At 50.1% G+C, this 24,207-nt stretch overlaps 1 protein-coding gene across 3 annotated transcripts in view; it reads right to left on the reverse strand.

Moving 5' to 3' along the window:
* Positions 1 to 8,870: 8,870 nt before the first annotated feature.
* The window catches only part of Cables1 (Cdk5 and Abl enzyme substrate 1), a 103,364-nt gene continuing 88,027 nt past the window's right edge, over positions 8,871 to 24,207 (reverse strand). For 2 of the 3 annotated variants that reach the window (XM_041660354.1, XM_041660353.1), the window contains 3 exons: positions 15,588 to 15,694; positions 14,042 to 14,249; positions 8,871 to 10,076 (listed from right to left, as the gene is read on the reverse strand). In XM_041660354.1, coding sequence (XP_041516288.1) covers positions 9,936 to 10,076; positions 14,042 to 14,249; positions 15,588 to 15,694 — 456 coding nt within the window. In that variant the 3' untranslated portion in view covers positions 8,871 to 9,935. The remainder of the gene's footprint in view (positions 10,077 to 14,041; positions 14,250 to 15,587; positions 15,695 to 24,207) is intronic. The other variant, XM_041660356.1, reaches the window with a different exon arrangement.

Below are 24,207 nucleotides of genomic sequence, written 5' to 3' on the forward strand. Positions count from 1 at the left end.
CTCTTGCTTCTCTTGACTTTCTTATTTCTTGCCTCTTCCCTGTCTGTCTTCCTCTCTCATGTCCCCACTCCTTTCCCCCCCTCCCCCAGTAAACCTCATGCACTAACTCTATTGTGTGTCTCTTAGGGGCATACCTTGGGAGGCTGGCAAAGGTACTCTCTTCGCCTCTCGTTTTTTAATCATTTCACTGTCCCCACTGATGGGTTTCCTCCAGCAAAGTACAACCTCCCTAAATAGTGCTACCAACTTAGAGGGTAGTGTTCAAATACCTGAGGGGATGTTTGCCATTCAAACCACTACAGGAACCAAACAGCAAATGTCACTGTTGTCCCTGTGACACTCATCCTCATGATTGGCTTTAGGTGACAGAGTAAATTGTGTGTAAGGTGACTTTAGACAGGTGTGGAAGTGTCTCAGAAAACCAAGGGCTGGCACTATAGGTTGGTTGCAAAATGCTTGCTTATTGAGCATAGGCCTTGGATCATCCCAACACTAATAATGTATTTAATGTCTTTAAAATCTATTGGAAATGCTATATTCAAGGCAAGATGGGAACATAGTAACCCAGAAGCCCTCGTTATCTGTTAACTCAGGAAGTTATAGAACAGGACATGCTGTCTCCAGCAGCTCTATGTAATATGAGGGCCAGGCTTGTTGGGGTTTCTGTCCTGCCCTGTTCCCATAGCCAGCAAGTCCCCCAAAAAATCACACAGAGGTCTCCATAAGACTATAAACTGATTGGCCCATTAGTTCAGGCTTCTTATTAGCTCTTGTAGCTTATATTAACCCATTATTCTTATCTATGTTAGCCACATGGCTCAGTACTTTTTTCAGCGGGGCAGGTCACATCCTGCTTCTTCAGTGGTCTGGGCAGGACAGCGGAGGAAGCTTCCTTCTTCCCAGAATACTCCTGTTCTCATTGCCCCACCTCTACTTCCTGTCTGGTTGTCCCACCTATATATACTTCCTGCCTGTCTACTGGCCAATCAGCATTTATTTAAAACATAATTGACAGAATACAGAATTGTCCCACACCAGCTCTAGGAATACACACCTTCTCAGGAGCCCGTAGCCCCCTTCCCCCTAATTATGACAGGTGTTCTCTGTGTCTCAGGCCTTGGCTCTCTTCTGCTCAGAGGCCCTCACACTTTGCTGAAAGAAGAGCAGAAGGTGTCAGGTGAATGCCTCCGCCCCATTTCCTCTGTTCATGGCTGAGGAGTGCCACCTTCCCTCTTTGACATTAACCCCCTGCTTTGGATCATCTCGATTCCAAGTCTTCTCTCTCCTCAGAACTCCAGGGATGTCTTTTTAAGTTACTTAACCTGCTTCTCCATTGGATTTAAAAACCCTCCCATCTGCCCTGTTTAGAAAACACAGAAGCTTTCTCTCCATTCACCTTTGTTGTATGTGGCCCTTCAAGTCCCCAGTAGTCGCATCAACAAGACGAAGTTTGAGTTGTTCAGGAGTAGAAAAGAACAGCAAAGTTTGGGCATGGTTCAGAGTGGGAAAGAGAGGTAAGATTTGGGTCTGGTTCTAGGTAAATCTTTCAAAGCAGGAATTCAGGATTGGGGACTGTAACTCATGGATTCAAAGTTTCTTTGGGTGCAGACTGTCTGCTAGTTTCATCGATGAGTTGATGGATCTTTGGTGAGTGTCTGAAGTAGACAAGTACACCGTGTACTTATGAGGCCAGTTCCGAACTATAAAGCAATATGAGCTAAGACAGCAGTAAAGTCACGTGAGCTAAGACTGCAGAACTGCAAAGCCAGGTTCGTATGGGCGGAAGTTTCCGTTCTCTGTGTCCAGACTGATAGTGAAAGTTGAAGTTTGGTTCCCAGCTTCAAACTTATTCTCCAGCTTTCTCCTGTCCACAGAAAACTTTGCCCCAAGAGCGGTAGCTCTGTTTGCTGACCTCACTCCTCTGTCCCCAGTTCCGTCCCACATGCTGTGGTTTGGGTTCACACCTCTAGGGTAGTGTTCATGAAAATCCTTAGCAGTGTTCTCAGCTTTGACTCAAGTTGAGACTCCCTCATCTCTTGACCACATCTCTCCAGCTTTCTCCTCCTGGCTTCTGTGACCCTCTCACTCATTGTCCCCGTCACTCTCCCCCGTTCTCCCCACTCGTTCTCTTCTTTGCTGATGCCTTCATGTCTGCCCTATCATAAGACATTACTGTCTCTCAAGACTTGGGGTTGGGTCTTCTCTTAACTGCCCCTTCTTTCTGTGGTGGGCGGACTCACTGGCCATGGAAGGATTCATCCAAGTCAAATCAGAGAAGAGAGCAAGTTCTTTTTGTTTCTGTTTTGGTTTTGTAATTTATTTTTATTTTATGTGCATTGGTGTTTTGCCTGCATGTATGTCTGTGTGAGGGTGTCAGATCTTGGAGTTACAGATAATTGTTAGCTTATGTGGATGCTGGAAATTGGACCTTGGGTCCGCTGGAAGTGCAGTCGGTGCTCTTAACTGCTAAGCCAGCTCTCCAGTCACTGCGTGCACTGTAAGGGAGCAGCAGCCAGGGCAGCCAGCTGTAGCACAGACTGTGAGATGGCAGGCTATGGCTGTTTCCATGTGCAGCTGTCCTTCAGCGATTAGGTGTGCAAATAAAGGCCCTGGGCAATGGTTGCCCCTGGCTGGGGGCTGGGTTTCTAGAGCAATGGTTCTGGGTTTGAAACCATAGTCAACTTTGATTGGCTGTGCTCAGTCACTGCATTCCCGCACTGCCCCTGCAGGCTCCCTTCTCCTGGGCACTGCTGTGCATTCACACTGCTTCAGCCATGCATCTCTCGTACAGTCTGGAGCTCTGGACCCAGAGTATCTCACATCCCCTCTGAGTGGCTTCCAAAGGCTCACAGTTTGGTTTCTGAAGACTTTAGCATTAGCATTATAACAAAAAAAAATCTTCCAGTCTAGGACAAAAGGATTTATTTCCCATTGGCGTTTTTTCTGTTTGGCTGGTTGTGTCTCCCTATGTGGCATATTAGGTACCAAAATCTATTTTGCCTATGATTTTTCTTCTCCCTCCATCCTCCAGTACTCAGGGAGAAGAGAGGTATAGAATCTGTTACCCCACCCCCATATGCCCTGCTACAGAGATTAATGTCAGAGAAGCAACTCATCTGGATTGCTTCTAAAAGTACAAACTGACTTGTGGGCTAGGAGCCTGGCTCCTTGGAATCTTGGGTTCCAACTTGGGTGCTCTGACTTCTGGCATACATGAGAAGCCCTGCTGACATCAGAGTCTCTGACTGCCTTCTGTGAGTTTTGTTAGGACACCTCAACACCATTATGGCTATGGTTGTCAAGCTTGGGAAGGGAAAAATGCCGCCTGGGGATGACAAATTCCCAGACGGCACCTCCAGAGAGTCTGGAGTCATAGGAGCCTGCCTTCTACAAGTCCCCAGGTGACTCTGAGGACCACATTGACATGTGCTCATCAAATGCCTCCTTATCACCCAGCAAAGGGTCTGCCATAGAAGAGTAAACTGGTCTCTGGAAACTTTGTTTTTAGATTTATTTTATGTGCATGAGTATTTTGCCTACATGTATGTATACCATATGTACGCCAGGTTAGAAGTCAGAAGGCGGCATCGGACCTCCTGGTACTGGAGTCACAGATGGTTGTGAGCCACCTTGTGGGTACTAGAAACAGTACCTGCGTCCCCTGCAAAAACAACTAACATTTTTAACAGTTGGGCCAGCTCCCCAGCCTCCTGTGGAAGCTTCTTTTGGCTACAGTAAGAATCATATCTCTTAGCTCAGATTTTAGGCCAATAGGATCTAGAGATGAAATTTTTCAATGAGGAAAAGTATTGAGAATGAATAATCATCTCTTCCCATTCTTTCCCCTGTAGGTCTTGATTTCCTGTCTTTTGTTTGTTTTTATTTTATTTTATTTAAATTTAATTATTTATTAAGGATTTCTGCTTCGTCCCCGCAACCGCTTCCCATTTCCCTCCCCCTCCCCCGATCAAGTCCCCCTTCCTCATCTGCTCGAAGAGCAATCAGGGTTCTCTGACCTGTGGGAAGCCCAAGGACTGCCCACCTCTATCCAGGTCTCGTAAGGTGAGCATCCAAACTGCCTAGGCTCCTACAAAGCCAGTACGTGCAGTAGGATCAAAAACCCACTGCAATTGTTCTTGAATTCTCAGTATTCCTCATTGTCCGCTATGTACCGCTAGTCCGGATTTATCCCATGCTTTTAAAGGCTTTCTGAAGAATCATATTCAGTCTCTGTGGAAAACTGAGAGCAGAGTCTAAGCATCCTGGAACAGCTGGGTTCACACAGGTGTCTCACTGAGGCCAGGCTGGGTTTGCACATCTTCCTGGGTGTCTCACTGAGGCCAGGCTGGGTTTGCACACCTTCCTGGGTATCTCACTGAGGCCAGGCTGGGTTTGCACATCTTCCTGGGTGTCTCACTGAGGCCAGGCTGGGTTTGCACACCTTCCTGGGTGTCTCACTGAGGCAAGGCTGGGTTTGCACATCTTCCCAGGTGTCTCACTGAGGCCATGCTGTGGCAGCATGAGAACTCTAGGGACCATTCAGAGAAAGTGTGTTAAACCCAAATGTTTACGTGTTCAGAGGGCAATGGAAATCACCTAACCACCAAAGACAATAAGGCCTTGTAGGGACTTCCCAAGTGAGTGGCCAAAGGACTCTCTGTGCAGTTGAGACCACAGGTGTCTGTGTGCTCAGAGTGTCCAGCCTGTCAGTTTGCATTCAGTGGGTACGATGAGTATGATGTGGGACTGTGTGTGAAGGTCCACAGGACAGGGGAAGGACATGACAGTGGGGAACACATCACCCTCAATGCACTCCCACGCCTGGTAGAAGCCAAGGACCAGAAAGAGACTGAGGAAGGACAAGAGATGGGACAAGAAATCCCAGGCTTAAAGCAGGTGCAAAGAAATGAAATGGAGTAAGGTAGAGAGGAAGAGGGATTAGGTGGGAAGCAGGCTGTGGGTTGCCAGCATAGGGGACAAGCAGCCTGGGGAGCGAGTGACAAAACAGCTGGAAGAAGCCAGTGAAGCAGGGTGATGTTGGTCCTGTAGACAGAGGCATGCCCTGGGGTGTGACAGGGAAGTTCTGGGGTAGAGTGGAACTGCCAGGCGACCCAGACCGAGAGAGTTGCTAGGGTGCCCATCCAGAAGAGCTTAACTGGGATTTGAACCTGAACCTAAGAGGTCCCTTGACCCGGCTGCATGTAATAATACCCAGTCTGAAGTTCATCTACAGCTTAGGTAGGGATGAAACTTAGTGTCCTGAGACCAGGTATACCAGGCAGCAGAGTGGAAGACTGGGGCGACCCCTGAGGGGTTAATGACGGAGACTTTCTGGACAGGAAAGTTGGCTTCCCTGGTGGCACCTGTGACTGCCAGTGCCTGGTGGGAAGCTCACACATCTCTGAGTGATGTCTTCCACCTTGAGACTGCAAGGTCACTGGCCTGCAGGTGGAATCTTCCATCCCCAAAGTCCTCTTTCCACCCTATAAAACTCCCAACCCCTACCCTACACACATACCATGTGGGCATAGTCTCTACTCTGCAGAAAGACTGTGGCCCTTCAGGTGTTCTATAAAGGGACAATTCTGTCTTTGCTGATGTCAAGCTGTTTCTTTTATTTCCAAGTTGGCCCCCATCAATCCTGAACTAACAGCCAGGCCACCATCTCTCCTTAGTGGGCAGAGCTGGGTCTTATTGGGTCATGTCTCTTCCCAGTCCATCCCAGGCTCTCCAGGGTGAGCAAGGGCAGACTGGCAGCATTCTCCACCTGGCTCTGACTTAGAGATCCCATGAGGGTGGTGCTTCAGTCACAGTGTCGGGCTGACTGTCTTGTACATGGTGTTAACAGACGTGAAGATCCCTGGTTCAAACCCGGCTTTCAGCAAACCTCTATCAAAAGGTTTCAGGTTTTGGGCTCAAGGGGAACACTGAGGCAGATTGTCCTCTTGGGTAAGAGTTTTTTTTTTTTTAGAAAAGTTACTGATGCCATGGGCATACAGACTTACAGACAGACAGACAGCATGCTGGGAGCTCTGATGAGTGTTCGGGAACAAAGGGCAGAATGGGGAACCTCTTCTTCCAAGTGTCAGACAGGGAGAGGTTTCATGTATTCAAGCTGTCTCTGATTCCTTGGATGGGCAGAGGGGAAGTGGAGGGCCTTGGCATTAGTAAGCCAAGGGCCGGCCGGCTCTCAACTCTCTGCACGGGAACAGAGAAAGAGAAGCCACAGGCAACTCGGCTGGCAGGCGCCACCCAAGGGCTTCCGGAGGACAGCTGTTCAGGTAGTTCCAGCTTCCCTGTCTGTCACCAAGGAGGAAGTCTCATCCACAGGGAGCTCTGATTCTCATGAGCGACTCTGCCACTAACAGGCATGCCATACCCCTGTCTGTCTGTCTCTCTGCCTGTCCATGATGTTACTGACATACCTTCTAATCCCCAGTAACAGCTCAGTGTTCTATTGAACTACCCACCCCAGGCAACATTTAACTCAGACAGCTCATCCTTTGCAGCTCTAATCAGCTCTGCCTTCTATTGCACTTCTGGAAGCCGCCTTTTGTTTGAGCTAGCATTTGTCTGAATTATGGGAATCCCTATCTAAACTGGTGTTTGCTTTCTCCTCCTGTCCGCAGGAACCCTCACCTGGTAGCATTGTCTTTATCAGTCCCAGGGTAATGACTGCAGGCTGCCCTGCCCATGGGTGTCCTCTGCAAGCCCCCTGCTTCCCTAGGGGCACAACACCTGAGCTCACTCCTCATCTCTTCCTGTTTGATTCTTGCAAAGGAGCAGCAGGCAGCCTGGCTTCTTCTGAGTTACCGGAGGCCACCAGGCCTGGAGGGCAAAGGCCTTGGCAGTTGAACACTGAACAGGAAATGTCAGAGAGCCACAGATAAGGAATTGGAGCTGTTTGATTTGCTGTTGCAGGGATGATGGGAACAGGAAGGAATAACAAGGAGGGGAAGGAACCTCAGTCTGGTCCTGCTCCCTAGTCACTAAGATGGGACACGTGACCCGGAGTGATTTGTGGGAAGTGACCACTCCAAGTGGAGCCTGCTGGCTAATGATAACAGACAAACTGGTTGGGGAATTTCTGACCAGAAAGAAATGGCTGAGGAAAACAAACCCTATTTGCATTTGATACAGCAGAGGGGAAGTGGCTGGCGGGGGCTTCTGGGACAGGTCCAGGGAGGCATGGGAACTGACCCCGTTCTCATGGGTACCACTTTAGGGTTTGATTCTCATTTGTGCCCTTGCATCCAGGGCTGACTGGAGCAGAGGTGACCGTGCCTTGCAGACCAGACTGGGGTCAGCCCTGTTGTCTCAAGGAGCAGGTAACTGAGCAGAGTTTTCTTAGAGACTGCCCTAGGAAAGCTTCAGGTCAGTCCTCAGAGGATTCTCCCTGTGATAAAGGCAAAGGGCAAAGCCACAGAAGCTTCTAGAACTGGCCTTCCTGTCTTTCTCACAGCGCAGGCTCAGGTTTCCTGAGTCTGAGTGGTGTGTGTTCCCGACTCTTCTCATCTTCTGTGGCCCCTGGAAAGCTGGAGTTGTGACCACCAGCTGGGAGTGAAGGCACCCCCTCCGCCAAGTTAAAACGAGACTCCCGCCTCCACACTCACAGAGCTTAAACTGAAAGGGAAAAGACTAGTGACGTCTTGAAACCACCTACAGTTGCTCAAACACGAATCATTCCAAATCCAAGAACATAAATCTGGTTTCAAGATACAGGGCAGGACTTGGTTCCCTAAATCCCAGCTTGGCACCTGGGAACTGGCATCTCTTCCTCCAGGAGCCTTGTCTACCGGGGTAGTTCTCTCTCCGGCAGGTTCTGAATGAGGGGCTGGGAGTCCGAAAGCACACCTGGGTGCTTGGTGACAGACACTACCAGCAAAGGATGGCCACGAACATCCTGAAGGTCAGGAAACGCAGAGTTTGGAGGCTTTGTGCCTCCCAGTTTGCGTTGTAAGCAGTGTGTTCCTGAAATATTAGTTGAACTTTTGAGCAACCAAAAAGACCATGTGCCATCATATCCCACCCAACTGATACTTGGAGGAGGAAACTTGATAGCAAAATATTTAGGACTGAATTCAGCTAATTAAGCCTAAGAGGCTTCATGTTCTCACGGCAGCTGCAGCTTCTCCACCTCGTATGGGCCAGGAGTGCTAGTGTGCGCCTGTTGTCCGGCTCCTGGGAGGCTGAGACTGGAATGTCTAATAACAAGCTTCAGTTCCATAGATATGTTAGGGCATGCCTACAGCACACTGGGGAGGCTGAGGCAGAAGGATTCCAAGTCTGAGGCCAGTTTGGGCTACAGAGTGAGCGCTGTAAACGCTTGCTTCCTCCACCCTTCTTTCTCCAGGTAATCAGAGGGGTCTCAGCCTGTGACCTCACCAGGACTGACAAGTTCTGAGGTGGCATGAATGCAAGGAAATTGGCTGTGGAGGTGTGAACTGGGTGGTGTGTGTGTGTGTGTGTGTGTGTGTGAACTTGACACAAGCTAGAGTCATCAGAGGAAGGAGCCTCAGCTGAGGAAACAGCTCCATGACATCCAGCTGTAAGGCATTTTCTCATTTAGTGATCAATGGGGAGGGCCCAGCTCATTGTGTATGGTGCCTCCTGGGCTGTGTTCTACATGAAGGTGGGTTGAGCAAGCCACGTGGAACAAGTCAGTACACAGCTCCCTTCCATGACCCAGCTCCTGCCTCTGGGATGCTGCCCTGTTTGAGTTCCTGCCCTGACTTCCTTCAGTGATGAACAGCAATGCTCAAGTGTAAGCCAAATAAACCCTTTCCTCCCCAGCTTGCTTTTTGGTCTTGATGTTTCGTCACAGCGATAGAAACCCTGACTACAACAAGTGGCTGAGACTTGATCTTTACACACACATTTATGTATATGCAAAAGAACAAAATATTTTAATTCTTTTTTTCCAAGGCCATAGCTTTCTTCAGATAACTACCAGGTGATAGCATGGTCAGTACTTTAGGACAGGCAGCCCCAGAATGAATCAGGACAAGTCACAATTTTGTAACAACAATCAACTTAACCACAGCTTGAAAGGTAGTTTGTCCCAGCTGCAAAAGCCACAAGACTCCAATCATGCGTCTTACCCCCAATACAGACTTTTAAAACATACACACATATATGTATTTAGCACAATAAACGCGCTCATTACGCACTCTAACATAGAGTACAGGAATACACGCTATGGAGTGCAGCCCTCGTGTCTCCACAGGCAGGAGCTAGAGCATTAAACAGAAGCCCGTGGTGTGGCGGCAGGAAGTTCCCAGCGCCACTCTACACGACTTACGCTACACCGGCTGGGAACTGCTGCCCCTCCGGTGGGTGGCAGGTTCAGTCTCTAAACAGTGTTATTTCCTAAGAGCAGAGAAGTCACTCTGGATCTGAGTCATTGTTACCTAGAAATCATTGTAGGTCAGCTCCATAGAAGGTGGGGATTGGCTTGGGAGTCAAGTGTCACAGTGCCCCTAAGACACTCGCACACCCACACCCTTGTGCCCAGGGAAAGTGCACTTCCGATGGCAGATATAAAAATAGATTGGCACGCTCTTGACACAGGGAGAGGGAACTGTAAGCAGCTTCTCCCAACCCTGCACATTCGGCTCCCTCTGTTCTAGCACAGCACGCTCCCAGTCAGAACCAGTCTGCAGAAAAGGCCCTGAGCAGCTTCGAACTTCACATGGGCCTGGGAGGAATGGACACAACTGAGTTCCGCCTGGGGACCCGGGAACCTCATCCCCAGCCCATGCTCCTCCTGGTGAGCCTGAGCGACATCTCCCTAGCCAGTTCCAGGTACGGCTTCTCCGTAAAAAATACAGCTGCCAGGAGACTCAGCGTGGTATACCAGGCTCCCGCCCTCCTCTCTGGTAGCAGCGAGGCTGCTGCACTCAGAGGAAGCGTCCTTGGCCCTCCTGGGGCCTGTGCTAGGAGCTCTGGATCAGGCGTCTATAGTGGGGCATGACTTCGTGCTCTGGAAGATGAAGTGCGAACTCCAAGGCCACCAACACCGGAAATTCAAAGGCAATCAGTTCTCTCCTGTTCAGCCGGAACTTCTCTTCCAGTTTCTGTAAAGTCAACAGAGCCATTTTAGTTTTGCATTTAACAACATAGGCTTTTTTGTTTGTTTTTTTCCAAGTGCAATTTTCTACCATCGAGCTAGGGAGTATCAAGGACTCATCTGCTCTCCACTGCTGTAACAGAACTTTGGGTGCTGGGGGGATTTTAAAAGAAGAGAGGTTCTGGAGGTCGGGCAGATGCGTCTGGTAAAGGTATTGTGCTGCTCCACCTCGGGCAGGCAGGGTTCACGCCCTCCAGAAATCGGACGCACAGCCGTACAGCCACGCCCTCCAGAAATCGGATGAACAGCCGTACAGACGCGCCTTCCAGAAATCGGAGGCACAGCCATACAGCCGCACTCCTCACACGCTGCTCTCGTAGCTACTCTAGTTTCAGGAGACATCAACTCCTAAAAGATGGCACAAGTCCTCCTTGGTGTCCCCTTCCAACACCACTGCAGTGGAAATCAAATTCCAGTGTGTGTTTCAGGGGTGAGGAAAACATGCCCAGACCATCGTCCATCTGTCCATGCAGACAGCGAACTTTCCCCGAGGGCCGTCTGTCTGGGGATTCAGGCCAACTCCATTCACTACTCCACTGATGTTGCGTTTGTGCCCACTTTACAGGTGGTCAAACTCAAGAGGCCGACGTCGCTCATCTGCAGTCACATGGCTGGGAAACGGCTGCGCTGAGCCACTTAGCTGGGATTCTCGTTGTACCTGCCATAACTGAGTCAGGCTTAGCGGTTAGAGACCTCGGCTAGCAATCATCACAGGCAGTCTCGGCATGGCATGAGATATGTGATTTAGTCTTTTCCTCTCTCATGGGAACCCAAGTCCCTGTGAGGCTGTCAGCTGAGTGGCAATGACCCCTCACCTCTTCACTCGGCAAGGCAGGCTTCCAGGATTAGAACCAGAAGAGACACGGGGGATAGAAAGTTCCCTCTTTGGCTAGAGCACTTGGTCTCAGTTTAAGCTCAGCTTTTGGCTAATGAAGACTCTCACAGAGCAGTGGCTGAGGCACTGAGGTAAAACTGAGAGGAGACCTCACTTGAGGGTGCTAATTTCAGATCAGAACTATTGGTCTGTGTTGATACCGTCAGCTTCTGCCGTGTGGCATAGTACTGAACTCTGATTAAACATATGAATATGCTTAGAACTGTATGAGCGTTACTTCTAAAGATGCATTAGTTATATGCATAGTATATAAATTCCCCACTTTATCTGGGGACCCCCAAGTAGATCCTGAACACAAAATACCATATCCTCTAGATATGTAATAAAATAGTGTATCTATAGTAAAACTTGACTTATTGTGCCTGATTTATAAGCTCAACAGCAACTGAAGCAGTAACCATATTGTAGTGAAGTTCCACAAATGTGTTTTCTCTGTTGCTTATTCTGGGCTGAGCCATGCAGTGCCTGCGTGATGAGAGGAAGGCATTGTGACCCAGGCTGTCATAGGAGTAGGTCAGACATGCATACTAGGATGCTTGGGCAGTCAGTCTAGCAAACAAGGTGGCTACAAGACACATGGCGTTTCGCGCCTGAGGTGGACAGGGAGAACGTTCACCACACTCTGAGCCTGGTGCACAAGCTAAAATGTACAAATGGCATTTTAGGACTTTCATATGCAGTATTTGGGGCTGTGGTTGACTTGGGTAACTGAAACCAGGAAAAGCCAATGGATAACTGTATAAGCCTATTGATGCTCAGCTTGGATTTGGCACGCAATGGTCATTTCCATGTTCATGTATCTACTGCACACACTGGACCCTGTATTATTTCTGAAAATTAGTAAACCATGCCCTAAATAATATTCTTTCTTAAAAAATATATATAGCAAGTACCTACCTTACTCTCTTCAGTAGAGACAGTGGGTACTCAGATACATAGGACATCGTACCAACTGTCTGCTCTGTGCCTGTGACAGCTTATCCTCATGGCTGTCCCTGCCTTTCCTGACCACACTCCTCCTGCTGCCCCCAACAGTTAGTCACAGCCGGTGAGCCCGAAGTGACTTCCTGGCAGATCTGCCCTGGGGCTAGGATCGCTTATCAGAGTGTGACTCCTGCCCATAAACCTGGTGAATCCAGCTGCTCTGAGATCTCAGCCTTGCAATGAGTCTGCCTTGAAGCCCTTTCTTTGGGACCATCCAGGAACCAGGTCTGCAGGGTTTCCAGAAAGCAGAGCCTCGGGACTTGAGCAGTAAGCTGGATGATCACTTTTTGTTGGATGAAGAATTGCTAACATTTACAGGGCACTTAATTGTGCATGCCAGGCTTTGAGCACTTATAACACCCACTCCTCAAATGCTCCAGTCAGCAGTGGACACTCCTGTGAGAACGCTTTTAAAACGCAAGAGGTCCAAATCCTTCCTTCACGCCGAGGCTGCTGCTGCCCACCTGCAGGCAGTCCAGCACAGACAGGCATTCTCCAAACTGGCCACTCCTAGGCCCACACACCTGCCTGGTGAGAGCCCCTTTCTGGGAACAATAATGAAGACTCTTGTCCACAGTTCTTCTCTTTCCTTCTGCCCCCACACTGAGGGTGTGGTCCTCACAAATGAACAGTGATGGCCTTGGCCCCAGTGAAGAGCAGTCAGGAGATAAGGCCTCTGAAGATAGTTAGGCTCAGAGGAGTTGGGTGGTCTTTATGAACTTGGTGACCTCAAAGGAGACCAGATTCAGAAAAAAACGCATATCCGGCTTTCACAGTGATATGATGTCAGTTTCTGTTGTTTAATCCAGCCATTCCATGGCTGTGCTTTAGCAGCCCACAGGAAGGTCCTTCCTCTTGGGAACTGTGAGTGATAGCGTATTTTCTCAGTGGCAGTTGGCTCTTGATCGGCTTTTCTTTGTTTATCTATACACTACAGTACACACACAACATATAATATACATTTGTGTATTAGGAATGGGAACTTGGGCCTCACACGTGCTAGGCACACATTCGACACTGCACTACATCCCTCCCCACTTTTGTTGTTGTTGTTGTTTTGTTTTGATTTTCAAGACAGGGTTTCTCTGTGGCTTTTGGAGCCTGTTCTGGAACTAGCTCTTGTAGACTAGGCTGGCCTCGAACTCACAGAGATCCGCCTGCTTCTGCCTCCCGAGTGCTGGGATTAAAGGCGTGTGCCACCACCGCCTGGCCCTCCCCACTTTTTTTATTACTTGAGACAGGGTCTCACTAGGTTGCCCTGGCTGGCTTTGAACTTCAGTCCTCCTGTCTTAGCCTCACAAGGGGCTTGGGCCTCTTTCACAAAGCCTGCCTACACTCTTGGTTAAAACAGGTGTTCATAAACCCACCCTGGGCAGTCAGGGTGTCCTTGTTTGGTGGGGCTGTCCTTTAGAAGTAAGGCCACACCATTACATTGAACCCATAATTTCTGGTGGGTGTTTTACAGTTACGCTGCTCACAAGACTCTTGTGGATACCATATGTGGTGGTATGAAGGAAATGGCCCCCAAAGGGAGCGGCACTATTAGGATGCATGACCTTATTGGAGGGAGTGTGTCACTGGGGTGGAGGTAGGCTCTGAGGTCTTCTACGCACAAGCCACATCCATGCCACAGTTCACTTCCTACTGCCTGCAGATCAAGATATAGGACTCTCAGCTCCTTCTCCAGCACCATGCACACCATCGTGTCCTACTACCATGATGATAGTGGACTAAACCTTTGAAACTTTAAGCGCCCCATTTTGCTTTATTTTGCTTTATAAGGCTTGCCACTTCATGGTATCTCCTCACAGCTATAGAAACCCTAAGACACAAACTTCATCATTCAAGCTTTCTCTGAGCAGGGTTTTTAGGTCATGACTCTAATGATGGCTTTTTAAATCTTGTCCAGGTCAATCATCTATTTCCCTTCAAATCATTCTACAGTCCTCATCCCTTTAGCCGTTAAAGTCCATCTGCCTGGACCCCTGGACTGAGTGCATCCTCGGCCCCCCATCAAGACCCAGCTCACTTACATCAATTAGATGCTTGACTTCATGTTTTTTGAGGTCACTTCCGACCTTGGCTGCCAGCAGCACACACGCTCCAGCACAGAGCTTCCGGTTCTGCTTGTTCAGCTTCCCCTTGAGGGCAAGCTTCTCAAAGTAGACAAAGGCCATGGCCACCGTGGGCTCCTCAAAGCCACAATCCTCCTGGGCAAGCTTCCGCATCTCTCTCTTCAGACTGGAGAAAGACAGGAAGCAAGGATTCCTGAGAGAGCTCTGGGGACCCTCAAGACGACGATGACACCATCTGGAAGGCATTTTCTCTATTTCCGTCCCGCAGGGGGATGTAGGCTGAGATTAATCCACACTGATGTGGGAGCAGACTGCGTAGCTAGGGCTCTGGCCCCTCTGTGGGTCTACTAACACAGACACAGCATGGCCCAGATCACCACGTCCAAGGATTACGGGCAGGCAGGGCTCCAAAGAGCAGGAGACAGATACCACAGAACATTGTGTATATCTGAGTTCCCAGGAAAATGGTGGGGTTCTTCAAAGTGAAGAAAGGGACCCATGCTTATTTTAGAGCTATAGCAGGTGCTTGGTCTAAGTTCTGCCAAGTATTGATTAGACTATAAGTCAGGTAGAAGAAGTGTTGGACTAAAGGCAGAACCACTAGGGTCCTTGGGAAAGTGGCCTAGCAAATGCACAAAGCATGGATACCTAATTCTTATTATTCTTTGGCTTGGAAAATGCCATAACCAAGTCTGTGTTAGGACACTCTAGGGTACACCCTGCACATGCTCCAGCATCTCAGAGGTGGTGAGCACACGCCTGTGAGCACACGCCTGTGGACGCCACAAAGCGAGTCAGCACCTCTCTAGCTTGACAGGGTGAACAGCTGGCAGATGTGGAGCACCGCAAACCCATCCAATCATCTGCATGGGAAATCCGGCCTGTGTCTCTGTTTTGGCTATTTTGGTGGCTGTTCAAAGATAGGGCCTTGAAGTCATGTCTAGGTAGATGGAGTTATCTCATGCCTTCAGGTGCCAATTCTGGGTACTTCTGTTTTGCCTGCATCCCAGAAAGCTGAGACCTTCAATTGTTTTTAGACACAACTCGTGTTTTCAGATTTCTGCTCTGTCTCCCAAGTGCTGGTATTACAGGACTGTATAACCACGCCTGGGTTGTGTCCTCAGGGAGCGTGGACCCATGTCTGTGCATGGAAGCCCAGCACTCTGCCATCAGAGACCCACCTCCAGCTCCATCCTCTCACTTTTTATAGCCTCAGTTTCACTGAGCTGGCAAGCTGCAGGCAGACAGCATGAAATGGTTTTTCTCACTGAATAACTCCCCAAGAGCTGTGCCAACTAGCGGGTCAGGAGTCTGGCCTGACGCCTGATGCCCTGGGCTCTCCCATGACATCCAGGCATGAGTCAGTCAGTAGCGGAAGAGTGTCTACTGAACGTGACTGTATTTCTGTTCCTGAGGAACAAGGAGAACTACAATACAGCGTGAGCTTGGAGCGGGCTGGAGGGGGCCTGGCTGGAAAGTCCAGCGTGATCCATAGCTCCCATACCTCCTGATTTTGCTGAGTGTTAACTTAATGTGAGGGAACTTTTCCTTAAAGGTTTCGTTCATGTCCTTCTTGAGATCTGAGGGCTTCACGTAGTCAATCACCGTGGTCTGTAATAGAGGAGACAAGAAACATCACTGTAACCACGGGTCAGATGTATGAACAACGTACAAGGCCCGAAGCAGCCAGTAGACAGACCATCAGGCACGTGACTGTGTCTCAACCTGTTGTCCATATGGGTTAGGATTCAAAGGCTCCACCCTCAGCCCCTCCCTGGCTTGACTTTGGGAGACTCATTTACCCAGCACCTCACATCCCACCTGCCCTGTACAGAACCAGGAGAGATGCACTGTACAAGTCCCTGCACATTACAGATGCTCAACACATTCCAGCTGCTGTTTAAACTGCACATTACAGCCGCTGTTTAAACCTTTTCTTTTGCAAGACGTGACAAAACATGCATAAAATTCACCATTTAAGGCAGCAATAGTGGCATTAAGACTTTCACCTTGTTATGCAACCATTACCACAACTGTATCCGGTATTCCATCCAACCATCAACCTGTTCACTTTCTGTCTACGACAAGTTCCTTTTGAACCTTGGGAATGTCCTGGGCTCCCTTGCTCAGTGCTCTGCATATTTAACCCTGATTTTATATTTTGCTGGGTCACGCCAGTTAGTTTCGGCTCATCCCCAAAGTGCATTTGCCAAGGGCCAGCACTCTAGGCTGACAACAGAAGTCAACCCAGCAGGTCACTGTTTTCCACAGGATGTGAGGTGGAGGCCACCCAGCCCCAGGGATGACCCACTAGCGGAAGGATCCACCCAACATTTCTCAGTGACCCTGACTCAAGTTGTGGATTTTTCTGAATACTTGGTTTGATGTGATGCTTAATGAGATTTTAGATTTTGGCGGTGCTGAGAATTGAACCCAGGGCTTTGGGTATGCTCTGGCAAGTGCTATACCACTGAGCTACACCTTAGCTTGACAAGACTTAGAATAGGCACATGAACTGTATTTGGTGGCAACTAGAAGCCGCATATGCCCAATGAAAAGTGATCTCAATGGCATTTTCCTTCCCTGGAGCACAAACACTGTTAGCTATATTAACTTGATTCTGCTAATCCAGCTCACATTTGGGGAGACGAGAAATCAGGTGAGTAACATCAAAAAGACATCCGATTCAAATGGGCCTTTGCATTTTCCAACAGGTCTGTCCAGACATTTGAGGAGGCCCAGGTCCTTCCCTGCAGGAAGCTCTACAGCTGGCTGGATGTGGGAATATGAAAGCTCACCTAATGCTTCTCTGAATGCACCCCATCTCAACTTGCATGTGAGGAAACTGAGGCCCAGTGATGTGCGGAAGCGTGTCCCAACCTCGGCAAGCTGCAGGCAGGACCAGCAGTGAGATCCTGGCCTTCCATTTTGGTCCTTCCAGCTCCCCTTACACACTGTCTTTCAGGCTGTTCTTCCCTAATCAGACGATGGATAGCTGACAGTAGCAGCCTTCTCATGGGGCCGTCACAAAGAGGTGTGAATACAGACAAGGCCAGAGAAGTGATCACCTTAGCAAGTCAAAGTCACCCAATCTCTGGTCTAGGAGCCAAGATATGTCTACCATGACTTACTTTTTAGTTGGCTTCTATGTCTGAAGTCTAGAGACTTGCGTATCAGATTATCCCTGCCACCCAACAATCCTTTCCATTCTGTTCTGTGACGCTGCATCTTGGACTCACCCAGCTAAGTTCCCTAGCGCACAGGCTGCTTTCCCTACGACTAAACATTCTGCCTCATTCTGGGAGGCTTTGCTCCGTCACAAAGACCAAGAGCTAGCAGTTACGTTTCCTGACTCTTGCAGCTGGGATGACAAATACATTTCTGACTGGAGAAGAGGTGGCACTCCTGTTATTTCTGCTACCAAGAGTGGCTGGGCAGTTCTTGTTCACTGGCTGTAGATGTCTCTCTTGTAGGTGGAGACCCAGCAAGGGCAGCACGGCCTGCAGTCGGCAGTAGTACTAGCGGGTTCCCAACTGCGGAAGTTGGGAGTGGACAACAACCAGAGGACAACCTCAAGTAGCATCTTTAGGGATTCTGTGACAGGGCCCTCCGCTGACCCGGAGTTCACTGATTAGACAGGGCTAGTCAGCAGGAAGCTTTGGGGAATCCTTTCTGTTGCTCCGCCTCCCCAAAGATGGAATTACAAGTGTGCTGTCAGGCCCAGTCTTTTTCACATGGGCCCTGAGACCCAAGCTCAGGTCTTCAGGCTTACAAGGCAAGCACTTCCCAACAAAACCATGTAGCCCCACCTGGAGTGGATGCTGAGTAGTCTGTAACAGACACACATGTGCAGTTTACAGGTGGCTTCATACTTGCTGTTGGGGTAAAGAGCTCAGGTGTCCTTTGCTGGTAGTGAGTGAGTACAGGCTGGGCAACTGAGTATAGATGTGAGACCCTCAGCCCAGTCCTTGGTCGTCAACTACCAGGATGGCAAAGCTCTCAAGTTCACAGGGATGCCACTGGCAGGCACAAGTGAATCTGTACCACTCTCAACCTACTGTGTGCTTGTTTCTAGCTGTAGTCCCATGTCCTCTTAACTGTTCGCAGCACATAAGGCTCAGCTCCAATCTGGCATTTGACTTGCTCATTTATTTGTGCTCCTCCTGTCGTAGTATCACCATGAAGCCCAGGCTTGCCTTAAACTCCCAATCCTCTTGCTTTAGCCTCAAGTGCTGCCCTGCCATGCTGTTGACATCAGGTCTTTCCTAAGTTAGATAATTCATTCTGAGGCACGTGTAGGGTCCTCTGCAAATATCAGCTGTGCTCAAGGCCTAGTAACAGGCACTGTGAAGATGAGAAACCCCTTACTCGATCTTCAGGGAGGCTGTCTCTCTTCAAGCTTCCGCATCTGACTGCCAAGAAGTTGGTAGTCCTCCAGGAAGAGTGACAGAGGAAGCCCAAACAAAGGTGTTCCTCACACGAAGCATGAGATCGGTGCATGGCCAGGTGGAACCAGTGGCCCAAGACCCTAGAGGGAGGCTTGCGACAGCCCACATTACTGAGGCAAGGGCCCAGTAACAGCCACTCTAGCCTGTCTGCCTCAGTCTATTTTGGGGTGTGTAGGGGGCAGTGAAATGCCTCTAGATACGAGGGGAAGATTAGCAGTGGTGAGCTGTGCTCTGCGAGACTGCCTGAGAACAGGAAGTGGCCACTTGGGTTTCCTTGCCTGCTGTAACAAGCTCCCACCATCTGGGTAGCTTTGACAACTGCAGGTTGGAGACCTAGCTGAAAGTCTACAATCTGGGCAGGCTGGCAGGCTGTACTCACGGAGCATCAGAATGTTCCTTGCCACCCCCCCCCCCCCAGCTTCTGATATCCAAGACTCACTACAACACCCCATCCTTTCTGTCCCTTCCTGCGATACAATCATGTCAGACCAGGGCCCACATTCCTCTCCACCCACCTCACTTTCCCTCGTTCACATCTAAGGTCACAGGAAGTCACAGCATCTCTTAGGGGATAAAGTCCTGGCCACAGTCATGGGCTGGACCTCACGGTGCTGCTGTGTAACCTTGCTAGCCCCTGACCACACCTGTTCCCTGAGGCTGAGGGTTCAGCCCCTGTCCCAGGGTCATCTCAGCCTCCCAAGAGTTCAGCCTTAACCTCGGTCTGCGGGGGGCTTCACAGGCACCTTCTTTCCCTGCTTGCTGTGGCAGCTCTCCATGGTTCCCGCTTCTCAGGGAGACTCAGCCAGAGCTCTGCTTCTGCACCCAGCTCTGCCACATGGCATCCAGGTAGCCTGGAGCACACTGTTGAAGTACTTAGCCCACAGTTCCCTCCTCTGGCATCTCTACACGATACCTGCTTTGTGCTGATGGCCACAGGACATCTGATCGGGAGGGCTGTCCCTGTGTTCACCTGCCTGGAGTGAATTAGGCTGAGTGGGTGGTCTGACTCCAAACCTTGTAGGATGTAGCTACCCTCTACCCTAGCCACCACTGTCTTCTGAGCTATAGGTCTCCGTGGAGGAAAGAGCATGGCAAGCTCTCTTGAGGGAGCTGTACAAAGACCTTACGGCTGGCCCTCCCAGAAACCCCAGAGACCACTGTTCTTGCAGTGCTGACAATGAGCCAGAGAGGCAGTAGTGGGAGACTCGGCAGCAGGATTCCCAGTCCCTGCTAGCCACCCTTTCTGGTGTGGGGAAGAAGAAATGAGACACAGAGCTGATACTTTAGGCTTACTACAGGTCTACACACCAGTTACAAAAACTTACAATGCTGGATTTTGCCAGGCATGTTACTATAAATCAAAGGGCTAACCAAACAGGGCATAGCTCCTTCCTGGCCTGGAAGCACAGCACATCACCTAACTCCAGGCCACAAGAGGCCCAATCAAAGTGAGGTCCCTGGATGCACTTGTGTGCAGCTTTCTGGCCGCAGGAAGTAGTGTGCACTCAGCTGTGTAAAGGAAAAGAGGAGGGGCAGCTGAGGGGAGGAACCCCATCCCAAAGACAGCTTTGTGATTCACAAAGGAGCGTGGCCCTCACCAGAGGCAGGAGCAGGGAGAAAGGGGGGGGAGAGGGGGCCCAGAAAAAGATGAAAGGCCTACAAGCTGACACTGGGGTACACTGCTTTCTATAGTTACTCCGCCTTGACTCATGAAGGTGGATGTCCAAGAGGTGAACTTGGACTCCACTCAGCCACACCAGCTATAATAGTATGAAGAGAGACCCCTGGAGTGCAGTGGCAGGGGGAGCCATATGCCTCAGTAAGGATTCTGGAAGGGTGGGATGTTAGAAGCTAACAGGTGGCAGAAGGTCTGGTGGAGCTCTGGCCTCCTTCCTCGAGGGCTTGGAGTCTGGGCATCCTCCCAAGCAGCTCCCAACAGAGTCAGGCATGCTGCCCACCCTGCTACTGTCTCTTGGGGCCAAAATTCACCCTTATCCTAGTGGGAACATTCCAAGGAAGTGAGGCTGCCTCAGTTTCCCCACCGTGCCTTAAAAGGAAGGAGCAGTTGTAGGCAGTGATCTGGGCAGCCCCTTCTGCAACCAGGTGGGCACCTAAGCCACCAGTATAATTCTTAACAAAAATAAGCAACAAGAATAATTCCATCTATGGAGGTGGGGGCAGAGTCCAGCCACCAAGCACCAAGCAGGGCGGGCCAAATGAATCTTTATACCGAGTCCTCCATTTCCCACTGCTTAGCATTTCATAGTGGATTGGAAATCAGAATCCTAACATACATTTCTACAGCTTAAGGGAGACACAAGGATGCTGTGGGTTTGCCAAAGGACTAGGATGCTGCTAGTAAGTACATGGAATGAGAAGAGTTTCACCAGAGACCCATCTACCAGGTATTCTGTTGAGATGTGAGTATCTATAGACATCATCATCTGTCCGTTTTTTATGTCAGAGCAGAATAAGGGAAGAAAAGAACTCGCCAATCCATTCGTCAGGGTTAATTTTGTTGCCCTTAGCTCAGTTCTTTCTCATATTCTCTCCTTAATTGCTTTTCACACCCACAAAGGAGGGAGGAAACCAGGTAATAGTGAGACCACTGCCAGTACAGGCTGCCAGGCTCTAGTGATAAAGAACCACTGTCCACCACTGCCAGTACAGGATGCCAGGCTCTAGTGATAAAGAACCACTGTCCACCACTGCCAGTACAGGCTGCCAGGCTCCAGTGATAAAGAACCACTGTCCACCACTGCCAGTACAGGCTGCCAGGCTCCAGTGATAAAGAACCACTCTCCTCAGTTATGCAGCAGGCAGTGCAGGGCACAGGAAGCGTGGTCCTGACAGGACCCTCCCGCCTTCTGGCTGGACATTAGCTAATGCCCGACAAGAGCCTGCATGCAGCCAAGCAGCCTGACGTGCCTTCATGGTTTGTGGTCTCTTTTTATGACGTGCTTTCGTACTCTGTGGTCACCTTCTAGAAGTTTCCGGGCTGAACCACAGGTGCAGCTGTACTGTGGTTTCCATACCTGCCCTGGGAGGTTTCAAGTTCAACATCTAGTGCAAGGTCATCTTAGTGCCACTTCCACTCTGAAGTGAGGGACTCCTCCTGTAGACCCTCCCAACAGGCCGAGGGACAAGTGGCTCTCTGACATATCACTTGGAACAGCGACAGTGGAAGCATCTATCCATCTACAGCCTGGATGGCTGATGCCGAATGAACACCCATAGGGACTTCATCCAGGGAAAAAAAGAAATCCATGCTCACAAAAAGCCACATACAGAAATATTGACGGCAGCAGTTTTCATGATAGCCTTTACACCAGAGACAGCTAGGTGGCCATCAGTGAGAGACTGGGTAAACTGTGTTCATCCAGCACTGCTCAGCAATTAAATATAACTCTGTGGGTGAGTTTCACTAACACCAAGTTGTGTGAACAACGGACCAAAGAGAGTGTATTGTCTCTAATTCCATCTGCACAAACTTCCAGGACAGGTGAAAAACTAAATATAGTTCCAGAAGTCAGAAGAGTGGTGGCCTTAGTGAAAATGGGGAATTAGAAAAACACTAGATCTACATTGGGACCAAAGGATGGTGACAGAATTCATGAGACTACACACTTAAAAAGGCTTTAATGGGGCCTGAAATTCCATAGCACACAGTCCCAAGGCCTTGGGCTTGGGTTCTCCACTGGTTTAGACAGAACTGTGGTCTGAGAAGATGATGCTGAGACAGCAGGATCCAGAGGTTGGTGGTCCCTTGCTCCCCTGAGCTGGCAGAAGCGGCAGCAGGAAGCACTGGGGGCAGCAGACAGCAGAGCCCAGCCTCAGAGACCTGGCATCTACCTGATGGGATGGCAGTCGGGGTGAGGAAGCACTGGGGGCAGCAGACAGCAGAGCCCAGCCTCAGAGACCTGGCATCTACCTGATGGGATGGCAGTCAGGGTGAGGAAGCGCTGGGGCCAGCAGACAGCAGAGCCCAGCCTCAGAGACCTGGCATCTACCTGATGGGATGGCTGTTGGGGTGAGGAAGCGCTGGGGCCAGCAGACAGGAGAGTCCAGCCTCAGAGACCTGGCATCTACCTGATGGGATGGCAGTCGGGGTGAGGAAGCACTGGGGGCAGCAGACAGCAGAGCCCAGCCTCAGAGACCTGGCATCTACCTGATGGGATGGCAGTCAGGGTGAGGAAGCGCTGGGGCCAGCAGACAGCAGAGCCCAGCCTCAGAGACCTGGCATCTACCTGATGGGATGGCTGTTGGGGTGAGGAAGCGCTGGGGCCAGCAGACAGGAGAGTCCAGCCTCAGAGACCTGGCATCTACCTGATGGGATGGCAGTCGGGGTGAGGAAGCACTGGGGGCAGCAGACAGCAGAGCCCAGCCTCAGAGACCTGGCATCTACCTGATGGGATGGCAGTCAGGGTGAGGAAGCGCTGGGGCCAGCAGACAGGAGAGTCCAGCCTCAGAGACCTGGCATCTACCTGATGGGATGGCTGTTGGGGTGAGGAAGCGCTGGGGCCAGCAGACAGGAGAGTCCAGCCTCAGAGACCTGGCATCTACCTGATGGGATGGCAGTCGGGGTGAGGAAGCGCTGGGGCCAGCAGACAGGAGAGTCCAGCCTCAGAGACCTGGCATCTACCTGATGGGATGGCAGTCGGGGTGCTATTCCTCCTCATGGGCCTCAGGTTTCTACTGAGGGCCCTTTAGCAACTGCTCAAATAACTCCAACTCTTGCTGTCCCTCTTGGGAGTCACCAGCCCATTACAGATGCAGGCTCGTCACTCTATGGTCTCAACTCCACTCTGCACACACCCTTGCCTTCCACAGGGAACCCATCTCTGATGCCCCTCATCAACTCCTGTCACTCTTCCAGGCCGGCATCTTCCACACCCTCCTCACGACCACTGTCATTTGCTTCCTCGCTTGCCTCGGGGCTTTCCCTCTCATTCTAAGGCCGATGAGAGGGGACTATGGATGGTTAGTTCTCCAGTAAACAAGGAAGCACATTGTAGGGTGGCAACTACATTTGCTGAATGAGCAAATTCCAGATTTGCTCCACAGCATACAAAAGTCAGGCAAACCTGTGAAAACAAAGAATCCTGCACTCTAGTTCCTAGGTGATCAATCTAAATCCCCTGTAGGCTCCTCTGAGTTGCAGAAGCTGGCCTGATGCTATTTGTCACACATTGTCAACAATTTAACTGATAAGACAAAAAAAAATGGATGTCCTGTCTTTTATCAAAAGTACCACTGTCTGGGGCCAGAATAGGTGGAGAAGCCTCGTGGCCTGGACTAGGAAATGCAGCCAAAGAATGATCGCATTCTGTAAAACACAGACTCTTCCTGGAAGCCCAGTGTCCAAGACATGAAAACCGACCCACTTGGGAACAGGATGAGGAGGGCTGCACGCATACTCTCACTTGGAAAGTCATCCAAATGTCCATGGGGGCAAATCAGCTGTGTCGTCTGTGTCTGCAAAGACTGGGGCCAGAACTCCAAAGCTCACGATAAAATAAGGAGGTATATGGTATCTGGAACCTGCCATTCTTGTCAAAGGGAAGTCAGTGCTGCCACAAGACAACATCTCCATCGGGGAGTCCCCTGCAGGACCCCAACATCAGCCACAAGCAGTACACCTTCATACTCTCTCAAACCTCTAGACATCGGTTAATC

Source organism: Microtus oregoni, unplaced genomic scaffold, assembly GCF_018167655.1.
Source record: "Microtus oregoni isolate MIOR12 unplaced genomic scaffold, Mior012 000011F_ref0000422, whole genome shotgun sequence".
In the NCBI taxonomy this organism is placed as follows: domain Eukaryota; kingdom Metazoa; phylum Chordata; class Mammalia; order Rodentia; family Cricetidae; genus Microtus; species Microtus oregoni.